General features: G+C 52.0%; 1 protein-coding gene across 1 annotated transcript; it reads right to left on the reverse strand.

The window, feature by feature from the left end:
• Positions 1-4,589: 4,589 nt before the first annotated feature.
• LOC311372690 (protein kinase C-binding protein NELL1-like) lies at positions 4,590-14,064 on the reverse strand (the record flags this gene model as incomplete). Its single annotated transcript, XM_084489655.1, has 6 exons — positions 4,590-4,732; positions 5,341-5,469; positions 7,513-7,612; positions 10,576-10,649; positions 11,778-11,880; positions 13,930-14,064. Coding segments are annotated over 6 exons (684 nt in total), but the record flags the coding sequence as incomplete, so codon positions are not given.
• Between the last annotated feature and the right edge of the window lie 3,372 nt (positions 14,065-17,436).

The raw sequence follows: 17,436 nt of genomic DNA on the forward strand, positions 1-17,436 counted from the left end.
AGTGCCGGGGCTTTAGGCCGGTGTTGCCACCGGCGACCGGTGTAGGGATCCTCACAGCCTGGGGGGATGTTGTTGCCGGGCGACACCACACCCCCCACCCCTCCCCCCACTCCACCCACCCCACCCCAACCCCACCCCACCAGTGGGATTAGATCTACGACTTATTTACATGCGGCTCTACAACTCTATAGAACTCCACGGGAGAATGGGTGCTTCTTTCTCCGCCCCCCGCCCCCATTCTTAATTTCCTCCCTATTACTGATAAGGAGACTCAGGACCTAACCCGCGAGGCGCCCCCCCCCCCCGCTCCCCGTAAAGATCTGCGGGGCCGTACAGCAGCGGCGGGAGTTTTAGATTTAGGAGGCGGCGTGCGCCGGGCGTAACCGAGCAGAGGAGGCACTCAGGAGGGGCCATTAAAAGGAGAAGGTGGGAGGCCATTATAGTCCATCAGAAGGAAATGGGCCACCGAAGGCGAGAGCATATGCGCCGCGGGGGGGGGGGGGGGGGGGCGGGGGGGAGAGAGACTATAAAAGGCTGTCCTCTCTCGCCCCTCTCTCTCTCCTCTGTCCAGCGGACCCCCGAGCTAGGTATCTGCCAGGTACCTGTGGAAAAAAAATAATATAGAGAGAGAGAGAGAGAGAGAGAGAGAGAGAGAGAGAGAGAGAGAGAGAGAGAGAGAGAGAGAGAGAGAGCGAGCCTCCTGCACAGCGATGCAGCAGTATTCACTGGGGTGTCCAGTGGTCTGGTTGGAGGTAACAGGTCCCCAGTGTCCTCCTCCGCTGGCAGACAGGGGATTGCAACTCCTTGTTTGCCTTGCGTGGGGGCCGGTGGGGCCGGGGGGGCCCGAGGCGTCCAATAACATCACGGTCCCTCGGCACTCGCCTCCCTGTTCCTGGGCGCGGCTGAGCTACAGTCGGGGCGATGTGGAACCATTTAACTGTTTAACGCTACGATTTTAAACAGGCATTAAACTGGCTTACGATGTTGTTACCACCCATGCGCACATCGGGTGGCTTCTCGGGCCGCTCCTCGCACTGTTCAGCTTTTAAACATCATCGGGTCTCTTCTATCTTGTACCAACGGTCGGTCGTCTTAGGAATTGGAAGGACATAGCCGAGACCGTGTGCCCTGATTCAAGGCTTCTTCTATAAAAGACGTTGCCCACTGTGTTTATGTGTGTCTGATCGCGATACAGTGGGAATATTGCTTCCATGCATCCGTCTACTGTCTACTTCAACTTTGTTTAAGTACTACGTAAATTGACTGCATTCATGCAGCGCCTTTATAACCAGAGGCCACTTTACAATTTCCCTAAGAAATGCGACAGCCAGCTCGTCGGGAGCAGTCGAGGTGAGGTGCCTCGCTCAGGGACACCTCGACACTCAGCTAGGAGGAGCCAGGCATTGAACTAGCAACCTTCAGGTTACCCGCTCTATGTCTTGGGTCACATGCCGCCTGGGTCCGTTCCAATCGGGGCCGTCTCGATCTGCTCGTCTCCTTGTCAGAGCCTGATTGGTCGCTACGCTGGAGCGGCGAGAGCTTTAGGAGGCACTGTGCGTAACGATTTGTCCAATCAGCAGCCAACACAGTTTCCTCACGGCCCGCGGCCAGATTAGGAGGACTCTTCCTAAGCCAGATGTGTGTGTGTGTGTGTGTGTGTGTGTGTGTGTCTGTGGAGGAGGGGTACGAGGAAGAGGAGGATAAGGAGGAGGAGGGGAAGGGTGGAGCTTATCTGGCAGTATTCCAATTATGTTGTGCGATCATACACACTAATGCAGGTTTAATGGTCAAAAAACACTGCCCGAGGAGGAGGCAAGGTCAAGAGAGGGGGTCACCTCCCGCAGTCAGTAGCTATATTTATTTAATGCGTGTGTGTTTCTGCATGTGTGTGTTTCTGCATGTGTGTGTGTGTGTGTGTGTGTGTGTGTTTATACGTGCGTCTGTGTGTGTGTGTGTGTTTCTGCATGTGTGTGTTTGACATGTCTAAGTGTTGTAGACATGTCATGTGACCTGTTTGTGTGTGGATTGTCGGTGAACACATCAGAGGCAACGCACATTTCTCTCTGCATGCATTTGTCTTCTGTACATGTCAGCATTTTCTAGCATTTACTCTCATTGATGTTTCCTTGAATATTAGCATGAGACGATGCAGCAGCACGCAGCAGCCAGACAGAATGAATAAAGACGTGCTCAGCTTTTGACATCCCAAAGAGACAAACACCGGAATTAATAAAACGTCAGCTCCTTGCTCGGGAAAACAAAAACAACAATCCCATGTTAATCAAACGGGACAATTTGGTTGTGCCAAGATTTAATAAAGGCTTTTTTTTCTTTCTTTCATTCTGTGTCAAAAGCTGACACATAAAATAGCATTTTTGCAAGTGCATCAATGCATAAACTACAAATGGTATGTATACGTTGTGTGTATGATACACTATAGGAACATATACATGTATTTCCACAATTAATCCACAATTAAATAAGACAGAGATACCCATGGTACTGGAGGGTAGAATGGAAAAGGGAGACATTCTTCAAACAAGTATCTTATTAACCCTTATTTTGTCTGAATATCGTCCATTAGTGACTGACTATTTAACATTTAAGTGGGTATTGTCTTAATTTCAGTGTGTTTCTCAGGTAAAAAAGGTAAAGGAATGGAAACCAAACCAACATAATGAACCTGTTCTGTGTTGTACACCAGTTAAGCTTCCTCTGGTGACTGATCTGTCTTGTAAATTAGATTAGTGTCAATGGATGGCAGCTGAATAGCAGTAGGTGTCGCGTGGAATCCAGTCTAAATTCAACCTCAACTCCCACTTACTGTCACAACAAAAACCAGGCAACGCAATGCTTCAGTCCTGGGCTTCTGTCTCGCACACATCTTTGTCACAAGAAAATAACGCCAGCTTAAATCATTCACAGAGAACATCTTCTCTTTGAAGTAAGGAATGAACCACTTCTGCCATGGAGAGCAGCCTCCAGATAAACCACAATCCCCAACATTGATTAGATAGGAGCTTCTTTCATAACATTCATAGCGTCATTGGTTTTTTATCAACCTAATCAGCAGAAATTAATATCTTCTTCAGTGGACGCTCAAAGAGTCGTTGGAAGGGAAACATCTGGTCGTTTTCAATACTGGATTCGGAGAGGATTGATTCAGAACTGTTAAAAGGCTGAGGTGTCCTGTGGACCGTTACTGACCAATTAGGTTCAAGTATTCCACGCTGCTCGGTATACGACAGCTCAAGTCCCGCGACGGGAGGCCTTCCATAGTGTCTGAAATATGGCAGGGGAGATTCATTTGCTTTGGCACGACATGGACGATTAGAGCCGAATACCAGCAGTCAGCACCTGCCTCTCCCCAGCCTGCTGCCGTTTGTCACCGGCGGTGAGGGAGACGAGGAAAAACCCTTTCATTTACCAGCTCGCCATCCAGGAGTACAGTGAGCATGGCCTTATCTAGCTACCCCGGATCAATTCAACATGGGAGGAGAAATTTACATTTACTTTCATATTCAGGGAATTTAGCTGACACTTTATATCGCATTATAAAACGGGTGGCTTAAATCAAGCGATCTGATTGGTTCCCAACTGTTGTATATTGAGCATATACACACAGCTATGACGCCCGTTCAGTTTACAGAGTTCAGTATCACTCTGCGCCTAACTTGAACTGTTGTTTATTTATATATAAAAGCAATAGCATAGTTCACTGAAGCCTAAAAATATGTTTATTGCTGGAGAGGGTGGAAATGCAATAGGCACACAGTGAGCGAACTCGATAGTAGGCTAAATTTCCGGTGAACCAAGCTACCGTCTCTAGCCTAGCCTTCTCTCTGAAGGACGCTACAGTGTGTTGCATAGCAACCGCCGTACACTTTGCAGGCAGCCAGGAGGGACTACTTTTTTGTATTTGTTAAAAAAAAAAGCTTTTCTGACTTTCTCGCTTTTTGAAAATTGAGGGTGTCTATGACTTTCATTTCGCCATACTTACATAACCGTTTTATAAAAGCAATAGATCACTTCAGTCAGTGAAATGTGCTCATTATACCACAGTAAAGGGGGTCGCCGTCCCTCCGCTGTGCGTCAGGACGGACAACGCCCCTTCACTGTGGTATAATGAGAACATACCACAGCCTGTCGTGATCTATTGCTTAAATATATCACACAATCACAATATATCACTGTGGGTACAGTAAGGATGTTCATTGAACCAAGTGCAGAGCACTCACAATCGCTAGCTTAACCCATTCCCCGTATACAACAAAGATAGCTAGGATAAGATGCTACACAATGCTAAGTACTATTTTTAAGTGCCAGGACGTACAACATATAATAAGTGAATATGAGGGAGATGGGGGGGTAAGGGGGAGTCTAGGTGAACTCTGATAAAGTTCTTAGTGAAATTACCTCCCTAAAAATAACTTCTATGATGAAGAAGTTTTAGGTCATTTCAAGAAACGCAGGCTGTCACAACAGGCGACCACGCCGCCCCTCTGACAATCTGATTGGACGATGGGGCCGGTGCGGCACGGCGTCCTGGCCCACCGCCCTATCGGAGCGCAGCTACGGTCCAAAGCTCCTTACAGAGCGCAGCGGACAGAGAGGATGAGCGCGGGGCGGCCCGCGTGGGCCTGGCTCACCACTGCGCCGAGCAGAGCCGGCGCCGTGGCCTGCAGCCCAAAGACGGCCGCGTCGGCGGGGGGCAGAATCAGGGGGCCAAATCCTCCGGAATCCGAAGAGCCCGGCCGCCGAGGCCCCTAATCAAATAAGGCCATTAGCCGTCTCTCTAAGTAAAGGGGCCCCGGGGCCGGGACCTCGGCCCCCCCCCCCCCCCCCCCGCTACGGAGCTTTATGTAAGCAAATCATCCGGTGGCATCCGCCCCCTCCAACGCTCATCCGTGCCAAGTGAGTGGATGTTCATCCTCCCATAAACGACTCGCAGGACAGCAGGCGGGGGAGGGGCGAGTGTAAATCAGTTGTAAAATGGCCGCCGCGCTCCAGCCGCAGTCGTCTTCCTGGGCTCCGGTACTCCGAGAAGCCGCTTTCTCGAGGAGGAGCCCATCTCGCCCCGTGCCACGCCGGCTCATTAGAGGTCCCCCCAGAGGGGGGGGAACATATTTAAAAAACAGCCATCATCCACATTCCCCCCCGCTGGAGAATAATGAGCCCCTGTTCGGGAAGAAGTAGCGCTGAGCTCGTAGCGCTGAGCTCGTAGCGCCAAGCTCGTAGCGCTGAGCTTGTAGCGCTGAGCTCGCGGCGGTAATGTAGGAGGCCAACGGTAAGAGACGGCCGTCCTTGAGATGGATGGCGGGCGGCGGGCGGCGGACTTACCTTCGCAGTAAGTGGAGTCGCCGTGGCTGGACGCGAAGCCGCTCCGGCACTCACACTCAGCCCTGGTGCTCCGGCTCCGGCACTCGGAGTTCTCCCCACAGACGAGGCCCTCCGCACAGAAATCATAACCTGGGCGACAAGGACAAACAGGGCAGGATAAGAGATGTGTATATATATATATATATATATATATATATATATATATATATATATATATATATATATCGACTGTCAGTGTTGGATTTACAAAGCTTTTAACTCTGGCTGAGTAAATATACGAGGCTGGAAGAGGTGACAACAGCAGAAGCATCAGAATCAAAGGGATAAAACACACAGCCATACTGTCTGGGGCCGTATAGGAGCTGGGTACTGGGGGCTTTATTAATGCGGTAAATTTGGCTCAGCCATAAAGACTGAAGCTCACAGAGAGAGACGTGCACAGAGAGAGACAGGGCCGTGCACGTCTGCTCCCAAAAATATGTGATTATCCAGACAAAACTGATAGGAGTCAACAATTTAAACACAAGTAAAAATAGAAAAAGTGACAGGCAGAGTGTGGGGAAGGAAGGGGGTCGAAATACAACAAGGTTGAAGGCAGACGAGGACAGAATTAAACAGGCTGGCTGAGAGAAGAGAGAGAGAGAGAGAGAGAGAGAGAGAGAGAGAGAGAGAGAGAGAGAGAGAGAGGAGTTAGGTAGAAGGTCAGTTCAGGGTCTTGTTTCAAGTGACAGTTTAGGATATGTTGAAGCCTGAACCACAACGCTGACTAAAGCGAGCGTTTCCCTCGACTATCAGCGTTTTCACTTTCAGAACAGCTGATTTCAATCTCCGGGAACCAGCTCAATCCACCTGGGATTAGACCCACCAGGCAGTCTCTGAACGCTCGGCTGAACCAGAGACTGTGGACAATCTCCACCAGGTTTCGCTGCTAAAACTGTTTGGAAACAATTAGAGTGAACCCGCCATGCAGGACATATCAGAAGTCTTTAGGCCCTTCCTATTGGGGCTGGTGACATGCTGCACTTGTGCTTGTAAACGCTGTCGTAGGCTGAGACTAGTGAAAGCCATCCAGCGTTCCTCAAACTGTTTACTCTTAAAAATAGATAAAAATAACATTACATTTAAGTGGAGCGCAAGTTTCCTAAAAAAGCCTACTGAAGTGAATGTACATATCTATTTTAATGCGCGTCTGTCTGCCTGTCTGCCTGTCTGCCTGTCTGCGTGTGTGTGCGTGTGTCCTGGTGGATTAAAGTCCTTAATGTTGATTCCTCCTGACCCACACAAAACAGTCTCTCTGAGAAACATGCACACACATACGTACACACACACACACACACACACACACTCACACGCACACACACACACACACACACATCCACACACGTGTGGTGTGGCTCCCTCCAGGCGTCTTCCCCTCGCCGTGATTCAATAACAAATGCATAATAAGCAATTTAGCAGTGCCAGCGACACTGTGGAGTTGAGGCACTGCAGGGCTTCAGAGTGGAAACGAAGCCTTGAGTCACGGGTGGAGGAGGAGAGCAGCAACGGATGAATGGAATACACAGAGCGCCGCCGTCGCTAACGTGGGTGTGAGCGAGCTAGCGGGGAGAACGAGAGAGTGAGAGAGAGCGCGAGAGAGAGAGAGAGAGAGAGAGAGAGAGAGAGAGAGAGGACACTTCATGTTTAAATCTTCCCACAGGCGTGCCTCTCCGTTCCCTGCTCCTCTGGGGAGCCGGGGAGACAAAAAGTCCATCGCTCCCCCAGACGACCCCGCCCTGGCACTGTCTCTCGCCCGGCGTCTAACAGAGCCCCACCGCCTTGTAAATTGTTTATTTAATCTATTTACTTAATTAGCGGTGGCTATTTACCCCTCAGCAGCCGTGCCAAGACACCGGAGGATGAGGCAGCTTGCCGCGGCAGACGATGTGGCTTTAACACAGACGGACAATCTGCTCCGGAGAGCGCCTAGCCAGCCCCACACATGAGGGGCACACCGGCTGTACACAAAGGAACTACTGGCATGGTCACATGCCCGGGGGGGGGGGGGCGCCCGGTCCCGTCGCCATGACGACGGGCCCGGCTGGCTTCTCCTGGCGCCGCGATGCGTTGAGGTCAGCGAGGGAGGAGAGGCCTTTAACGGGGAGCGGGAGCGGAAGGGAAACAGGCACCCACCTTTGCAGACGTTGCAGCATCTGTTGTCGGGGAGGATCTGGTCGGTGCGCGTGCAGTTGAGCTCCGGACACGGCTCGGCCACCTTCACCATCAGACCGTTCTGGAAAGGCGGAGGTAATGGTAAATGGACTGCATTCATACAGCGCTTTTCTAACCAGTGGCCACTCAATGCGCTTTACAATACTGCTTAACATTCACCCATTCATGCACACATTCACACACCGACGGCAGAGTCGACCATGCAAGGAGACAGCCAGCTGGTCAGGAGCAGTCAGGGTGAGGCGTCTCGCTCAGGGACACCTCAGAGACGTCGCACCTCGCAACCTTCCGGTGACCAGCCAACCCCGATCGACCTCCTGATCCGTGGCAAAGCAATACATACAAGAGGGTGTTTGCGTTTAATGGTTGCTATAAGCGACACGCCCACCATCATCAGAGTGGTGAATATTGACCGCTAAACAACGTTTTGTTTGACCCTTCACTGTCAAATGAGATGAGGGAAGCAACCAGGTGTTGGATGTGCGGCAGACTTGTCCAAACAGATGAATCAAAGTCTTCGAGTTGACAGACCTCCTCAGTGTCTCTATTTACGACTACACACCCGGCACTGTTAGGCCCTGCTGCTAGTTTCAGCCGCAGCGACAAGACAACTACAAAAATGGCCGCGGGCAAAAGTCCCATGACCGAATATTACCGGAGTACAGACAACAGCAAACACAGATGGCTCCTCCTCCCCAGAGCCCTCCAGAGCTAATAGCCGTGGCTGCGGTCCGTACCACAGACCACAGCCTTCTGTGCGAGCGTTCTGGGCCGCTCCCATCCATGTCCTCCGTCTCCTTGAAACGTCTGCTTCAAGGCTGTCCTCATCAATCCGCTGTCGGTCTGTCCGTTCAGTCAGTCAGCGCGCACACCACTCTACTCTGAGCCTCTCCCGATGGGAACGGCCACAGTGTCCCGTGTCTCTCTGTTGAGTCTGTTCCACCACACACACACACACACACACACACACACACACACACACACACACACACACACACACACACACCTTGGCACTGGCCCACGTTCTGAGCAGTAAACAACACAGCGATAACACTGCTCACCTCTAATGATCCACTGCGCTCGCAGCCACCTGCAATTCTTATTCTACCTCCAGCATCGCAAACCGAGAGAGCGAGACAGTCAGCGATACAGGCCGACGCAATGGCGCATTACGCAGGGGGAGAGAGAGAGAGAGGGAGAGAGTGAGAGAGTGAGAGAGAGATACAGAGAGAGAGAGAGAGAGAGAGAGAGAGAGAGAGAGAGAGACAGAGAGAGAGAGAGAGAACGACAGACAGACAGACAGACTTAATTTATATTATATATTTATATTAATTGAAAGCCTGGCAGTCTGTTCCCCATTGTGAGTGCCTGCCCCGTATTGAGAAGCTGTCAGAGTTGCCAGGAGTGCTACACACACTGCACTGGCTCGGTGCGACGCGGGGAGCTCGCTACACACAAGTAAACACAAGCTCCTCAACTGCTCTTTAATTTGACATCATTGTGGCTCTGTTTTCCCCTCTCCTACACACCTCGGCGGCTCTGGGCCTCCCGTGTGGCCCGACAATAGAGCCGAACGCAGGTGAACTACATCTCACTGGTGTTAAACATAAGTTGAACCGTCAACAGTGTGCATTGTGTTGCTGCATTCCTCAACAGTGCTTGTTAAGGATTAACGCTCAACAAAAGCTTCACATTTCACAAGTCACATTTGGTTATAATGATCGCATCAGCAGGAAAATTTGTCTCATAAAATTCAAAGCCATGATAGGTCTAGAGTTGTTAATGACCCAATGTGCATGCTGGGCTGCAAGTGCGTCGGATACCAAAATCAGTCGTAACAAATCGCCATGCGGGGGCGCACACACACACACACACACACACACACACACACACACACACACACACACACACACACACACACACACACACACACACACACACACACACACACACACACACACAAAATTGGATCGTCAAGTCCTATTGTGGATGACGAAGGACGTGAATGCCATTGCTTAGTGAAGACCTACTATACACACACCAGACTGTCACCAGCTTCTGCAGACAAACCGCCACACGAAACAAACTATGATTAATATGCGTGGCTCCCGCTCTCTCTCGCTCTCTCTCTCTCTCTCTCTCTTGTTGCCATCCCATAATACACAGAGCAGATGGGAAATCGCACCCAATAACAAATAGCCAATTTACAAGCCCTACAGGCGTACTTTGTAAGGGGAAGTCTGCAACTGTTTAAATCAAAGGTTTCAGAAAATCATAAAAATAATGGTATAAAGGTCTCAGAAGGCTAATTGCAAAGAAAGAGATTTCATTGTAAACAATTACTGGCGTGCAACACTCTCTTCCCCGCCACGTAAACACACCTTCTGTAGATGAATGGTGTCTTTCTAAAGGGGACGCTACCTCTGTTCTGAGCCGGGTGGGGATAAAGCCTTTCATTATAGTCTGCACAGTGATTAAGCCTCCCCAGGAGGGAGAGACACAGAGAGAGAGAGAGAGAGAGAGAGAGAGAAAAAGAGAGAGAGAGAGAGAGAGAGAGAGAGAGAGAGAGAGAGAGAGAGAAAAAGAGAGAGAGAGAGAGAGAGAGAGAGAGAGAGAGAGAGAGAGAGAGAGAGAGAGAGAGAGAGAGAGAGATGATTGGGCTAAGACTAATAACCACTGGCCAACGGAATAACCATGCAGACTACTAGACCGATGCATTATAGATCAATTTAAGAATGGAGAGAGAGAGCGAGCGAGAGAGCGAGAATGCGAGAGCGAGAGAGAGATAGAACGAGAGAGAGCGAGAGCAAGAGCGAGAGCAAGAGCGAGAACGAGACAAAGACAAAGACAGAGACAGGGAGAGGGCGGCAGTGAGAGAGAGATAGAACGAGAGAAAGATAGGGAGACGGACAGGGAGAGGGAGAGAGAACAAGAGCGAGTGCAAGAGAGAGAGTGGGTCAGAAGAGCCAGAACCTCAGCCCGGTTAACACAGAGTGTCTCTCTGCAGCGTGGTCCAGAAGGTACCTTGCACTCCCTGCAGCTCTTGGAGAGGAAGCGTTGTCCTTCTGAGAAGCTGTGGCCCATGTAGCTGCATTTAGCTGTAGGGGAGCAAGATACATAGAAAGACTTAATAGAAAAAGAATAACAGCAGTTAAAATAATAAAGCAATCACAACGGTGTAACAAGAAGAGCACAGAAACAAGGCGAGGAGACAGCAGGAATGGATCTCTGGCGCAACACATTATGTTCCCCTGGGAGGTTTTTCTAAACAGCATTGGGAATTGAGAAAGGCTCAAAACAATAGTTGGGGTAGCTTGGGTCTGCACGAAGAATGGAGAGAGAGAAAGCGAGAGAGTGATGGGGAGAGAGAGAGAGCGAGAGAGCGAGATGGGGAGAGAGCGAGAGCGAGATGGGGAGAGAGGAAGAGAGAGGGAGAAAGCGAGCGAGAGAGATGGGGGAGGGAGAGAGAGAGCGAGAGCAAGAGAAAGAGGCTGAGAGAGTGAAAGCACATCCACGCGTTTTCGACGTGATAGCGAGGGAGACGGGAGAGAGAAAGGGAGAGAGGGAGAGGGCCTGTAGCAGCCCATTAAGAATACAACAGAAGACGGCCCTCTGCAGATTCCTCTGGTTATGGGGCAGAAATAGCACGGCGCGGCGCCTATGAGACGGAGCGCGGCCTGCCTGCTCTGCTCTCTCTGGGGTGCGGGACTGGGAAGAAGCAGCAGCAGCAACGCCGCATTTCTGGAGCTCTGCCGTTTCCTCTGAGCCAGACCTCAGATGTTCACAGAGGCGGGGGGGGAAGGCTAGAGGGTGTTGAGAGAGAGGAGGAGGAGGAGGAGGAGGAGATAGAGGAGGAGGAGGGGTTGAAATTATTCACAGACACAGTCTATCCCAGTGGGATCGTGGTATTCCAGTTAAGCTGGTAAGCAAGGCTCATGCCTCTGTGGAACAGTAACCACACCCCCACCCTCCCCCCACCTGCCACCAGCCCCCCCACCGACCACCAGCCCCCCGCCACGCTGTGAGCCAGGAGACACAGAGCGAGGAGCAAGTCTCCTGACTCCTCCTCCTCCTCCATGCATTACCCCCCCCCCCCCCCCCTCTCTCTCTCTCTCTCTCTCTCTCTCTCTCTCTAGGATCCCTCCCCATCCAGGGCACTTCAGGAGCCCTGACACGTTGGGGTCCGACCGGGCCCCTGCGCGCCGGGGACCGGGGCCCCTACTCACGTCGACACTTCTTGCAGCAGGTGCCGTTGACGTGCACGGCCAGAGAGTCCTTGGAGCAGTTGGCCGGCGGACAGAAGACCCGGCGGCACTCCACCACACCGTTCTGTGGGAGAGAGGAGGAGACCTTAGAGGATTACCACCAGCACTCAGTGAGGACCTGAGAGAGAGAAGAACTATAGGGAGGAGAGAGAGAGAGAGGCAAAGAACTATAGGGAGCAGAGAGAGAGAGCAAGAGAGGCAAAGAACTATAGGGAGGAGAGAGAGAGAGAGGCAAAGAACTATAGGGAGGAGAGAGAGATAGAGAGAGGCAAAGAACTATAGGGAGGAGAGAGAGAGGCAAAGAACTATAGGGAGGGGTGGGAGAGAGAGAGAGAGAGAGAGAGAGAGAGAGAGAGAGAGAGAGAGAGGCAAAGAACTATAGGGAGGAGAGAGAGAGGCAAAGAACTATAGGGAAGAGAGAGAGAGGCAAAGAACTATAGGGAAGAGAGAGAGAGAGAGAGAGAGAGAGAGAGAGAGAGAGAGAGAGGCAAAGAACTATAGGGAAGAGAGAGAGAAAGAGGCAAATAACTATAGGGAGGGGAGGGAGAGAGAGAGAGAGAGAGAGAAATAGAGGAAGAAGAAAGCGAAGATGAAAGTGAGAGAGAGAAGAAAGCGAGGATGAAAGAGACAGAGGAAGAGAGAGCGAGTGTGAGAGAGAGGGGCGAGAGAGAGAGCGAGAGAGAAATAGAGGAAGAAAGAGGGAGAAAGCGAAAGAGGATGAAAGAGACAGAGGAAGAGAGAGAGAGGGAGGGATGGAGAAAGAGAGAGGGAGAATGTGTGTGTCCTGACGTCTATACGTGTGGCGGGACAGACAGCGGCCACACCCGCACGCAGTCCGCCGCCGTCCTCTGCGGCGGGCTCAGCGTTCCCAGGAACACGGCGATGTAATGCCATCCATCAGCCGGACACGAAGTGCGCGTCAGACAGCGACGTGAGGAGGCTGCTCAAACCACCGCTGCACCGCCGATGGCAGGTGGAGGGAGAGCGGGGGCTGAGTCTCAGTTACACCTGTGATCTCCCTGTACACCTCTCTCTCTCTCTCTCTCTCTCTCTCTCTCTCTCTCTCTCTCTCCCTCTCTACTAGCCGTGTCTGTCTGTCTGTGTGTGTGTGTGTATCTACGTGTGTGTGTGTCTGTGTGTGTGTGTGTGTGTGTGTGTGTATGTATCTACATGTGTGTGTACTGTGTGTGTACGTGTGTGTGTACGTGTGTACATGTGCATGTGTACGTGTGTACGTGTACATGTGCGTCCCTCTCCACCACACATCGTTCCATGACTCATCACGTGGAGCGGGCGATCGGTATATAGCACGGGGGGGGGGAAATGAGGCCGGTGTGATGCAGTGAGGTCCCACCGCCCCCTCGTCCCCTCGCCCCCTCGCCCCCTCGTCCCCTCGCCCCCTCGCCCCCTCGTCCCCTCGCCCCCTCGTCCCCTCGCCCAGCAGCCTCCCCCGCGGACCCAGCCTGGCCTGATTCAACACTCTAAACATGACACATTAAGCAAAGGCATAATTGCACGGTTTGTCACAAAGGGACGCTCTGGGTTGGACGCCTGGAGGGGCCAACGCCAAGGTCTTCCTGTTGAATCGTGTCACCGGTCGTCTTCCCGATACCGTATCGGAGGGGGGAGTGTAACATGTGACTCTGACTCTTCTGACAAATGCACTTATTGTAAGTCGCTTTGGATAAAAGTGCCAGCTAAATGCCCTGAATGTAAACATACTCTGACGATTGTTTGTGCTGTCAATGTGTGGGTATGAGAAGGGAGTTGTGTTGGAAATTAGCTTCGGCTACAGCCGCGCCAAACGTACAAAACATCGGACACTGCTTCTGCAACTTGCAATGTTTCTTTGTAACTGTACCTTACGAATAAACAATAACTGAGAATCATTTGGATAGCAATCGATTTGTTTCCATGGTTTTAGGGAGCGAGAGAGAGAGAGAGAGAGAAAGAGAGGGGGGGCGGGGTTAGCTAGCTTGCGAGGGATTGGTGTAGAGGAGGGAAGGGGGCGGGGTTAGCTAGCTCGCGAGGGATTGGTGTAGAGGAGGGAAGGGGCGGGGTTAGCTAGCTTGCGAGGGATTGGTGTAGAGGAGGGCCGAGGGGCGACGCCCACCTTGCAGGCACAGTTGCGGCAGTTGTCGGGCTCCAGCCACAGCTCCTTGTCCCGGTAGAGGAGGCCGTTGGCGCTGCACATCCGCTCACAGTGGCAGCCCTCCAGCTGGGTCAGCCTGGACTCCGCGTAGTTCAGCTGGACACAAGGGAGAGGGGCGTGGTCAGGCCAGAGGGGCGTGGTCACGTCAGAGGGGCGTGGTCACATCAGAGGGGAGTGGTCAGGCCAGAGGGGTGTGGTTACATCAGAGGAGAGTTGTCACATCAGAGGGGCGTGGTCAGGATAGAGGGGCGTGGTTATGTCATAGGGGTGTGGTCACATCAGAGGGGAGTGGTCACGTCAGAGGGGCGTGGTCACGTCAGAGGGGAGTGGTCACATCAGAGGGGCGTGGTCAGGTCAGAGGGGCGTGGTTATGTCATAGGGGTGTGGTCACATCAGAGGGGAGTGGTCACGTCAGAGGGGCGTGGTCACGTCAGAGGGGCGTGGTCACATCAGAGGGGCGTGGTCAGGTCAGAGGGGTGTGGTCACATCAGAGGGGAGTGGTCACGTCAGAGGGGCGTGGTCACGTAAGAGGGGCGTGGTCACATCAGAGGGGCATGGTTGCTGTTGCGCATGCACACACACACTCACACCGGAACACACACAATACATTACACGTGTAAATATACAATAGAAACCTTCCCGGCAAACATACATATCTCAAACATGTTTTTTTATCTGGGGTTATTAGTAATTATAGACTAATCTTTATGCATCCAAGTGTGCTCACATAAGAACACAGGGTCACATATAGATGTTTGTACGTACAGTATTGCACGCACACGCTCACACTCACACCAAAACACACACATACACGTGTAAATATTTATTAGTAATTATAGAGCAGCAGCCTCTGGCTTTCTGATTTGATTTCGTCGTTTCAAGCAGAGTTGAATCACCTCAATCTTTTCATTTGCATGCAGAGGTTGGTTGGACCAAGTCTCAGGTGAGGGAGGTATAAACACATCTTGAGGTTCAGGCTTTTAGAAAGCTTTCGAGTTTAGGGGAAAGTAAATGTGAGGTCAAGTGGATCCTAGCGTGCACCTCTCCATCTAGTTTAGTATCACCTCACAATCCAACCCTTGAGTGCTCACTGGCTTACCTAACAAACGCAAGTGCATCATCATCTGAAAAACTGCCTTTTGTGCTGAAGCGGGTGCTTCAGAGAGATGTGTTGTTGAGATGCATTGGTAATGAGTTGATGAATAGAGTGTCACGCAGTGCCTCTAATTGCACTCATGTTGCAGGCCTTGGGACCCGCTTTACACACAAGCATCACGTACAGCATGGATCTGGAGCTCTGCTTCTTGATCGCACTCTCTCCGATCGTTACTGCGCCTGCACACACACCCACCAAACACACTCACACACACACACACACACACACACACACACACACATATACACACACCCTCCCACACACACACGCACAAACACACACACACACCAAACACCAACACACACACACACACACACACCCACACCCTCCCATTCTTCCCCTCCCACACACACACACACACACACACACACACCTACACACACCCCCCCCTTGTGGACCCTGGTTGCCCCGAACAACCGAGTCCCAAAGGAGAGATGCTGCTGTTGGCTTCAATTTCATCACTATGGTGACCTCGCAAGGGAGGGCTCACAGAACTCAAAGAGAAAGCACGGCAAACACCACAACAAATCACAATACACAATACACATACCCATCAAACACACACACACACACACACACACACACACACACACACCCCAAACTACTTGTGACTGACACTCACACAATCAATTAGTGCTGTGTTCATAGGGCAGTCAGAGAGAGGCATTGATCCAAATGGGAAAGGTTCACTTCGGGGTCAGGAGGCAAAGTTCCGACCAGAGGTTATCCTCTAGGTCTGATCCGAGTCTGTTCCCAACAATTACCACAAACCCTCGCTCTCTCTCCCCTTCGCTCTGACACTGACCAGAGCTACGCATCAGCCACAAGACCAGGTTGAAAAAATTATTCTCTCCCTCTCTCTCCCTCTCTCCCTCTCTCTCTCTCCCCTCTCTCACTATCCCTCTCTGTGTGTAGTATGGAAAAAATACACACCTGTACGCTACCAGGCCAAATAGCACTAGACACTTGGAGTCTAGTTCTTAAATATACACATACGCCCACAGAACGCAGTGGATAGACAAGACTAGGCCGCAGGGGAGAGGAGGACGAGAGGGAGGGAAAGCTGAGACAGAACTCATCTGTTGCAACGTTGACATGCTCAAATATTGAATTAGAGAAGGGAGTGTGGACCGAATAAGAAAGGCGTCGCAGAGAGACAAGAAGAAAAACATGGGTCTGCATTTCTGAAACCCTTAACCCATTGTGTTGGTGTGTGTGTGTGTCTATGTGTGTGTGTGTATGTGTGTGTGTGTGTGTGTGTGTGTGTGTGTGTGTGCCAAGTGAGTGAGTGAGTAAGTGATTGAATGTGTAGTTGAGTGAGTGAGTGTATGTGAGTTTCTGGTTATTCTGGTTACAGTGCAGTGTGTGTGTACGTGTGCGTACATGCATCTGACAGTCAGTGTGTGTGTGTGTGTGTGTGTGCATGCAGGACCACAGGCTACTGTACCCGCCGTTTAGCGCTGTGACCTTGACGAGCCTTGAGCATCCGTCTCCCCACTCTGTTATGACTCTTCTCCCCATCTCCATAACGGCAAGACAGCCACCACCAGGCTCTCCATCTCTCCCTGTCCCCCGGTCTCCCCCTTTGTCTGACGGCGCTGTTAATCCACGCATGGCGAGGCATTCGTGTAAACGCATCCTTCCCCTTCTCCCGTCCCCAACACCTCTCATCACACAGCTGGGGACGACGGGCAATTATCGCTCACCTCCGCCTCCCCCCCTCTCCCCCCCCCCCCCCTCCCAGCCCCGCGTGACGGACAGGAGATGCGATGGCTTCCGGAGATGACAGTGTTGTCATCCACCAACACCCTGGCACCGCAGCCCAGCCACCCGTCAGCCAGCTGTGAGCTGTGAGAGAGTGGGGAGGGGGAGGCCCGGTGAGCACGGAGGGGGGAGAGCAGGGGGGAGAGAGAGCGAGAGAGAGAGAGAGAGATGAGAGAGAGAGAGAGAGAGAGAGAGAGAGAGAGAGAGAGAGGTGGACCCAGCAGTAGGCTAATGTGCTCCGCTCTGCTCTTATTTACACTGGGGTTGCATCATCGAGGTCGCTGCCGTCTCCACCTCGGCCCCCCCACCGGGGTCCTTCTGCCGTTTTCTCCCCCCCCCCCCCACGTGCCCGAAGAGACACGGCGCAAAGGAAGTGTGATGGAGACCGCCCACGTGGAAGGAGGGTGTGGGCGTGCGGGATGACATGCGTAGGTGACGTAGGTTTGTGCGTAGGCTGCAGATCTTCACACGTTTGTCTCGTGTAATGGGGACAGAGGGCGCCCCGTGGTGCACGATGGAGAGATAGGCAGAGCACCTGTTCACAGTGG

This window comes from Micromesistius poutassou (assembly GCF_964030765.1).
Source record: "Micromesistius poutassou genome assembly, contig: SCAFFOLD_5171, whole genome shotgun sequence".
Lineage (NCBI taxonomy): Eukaryota > Metazoa > Chordata > Actinopteri > Gadiformes > Gadidae > Micromesistius > Micromesistius poutassou.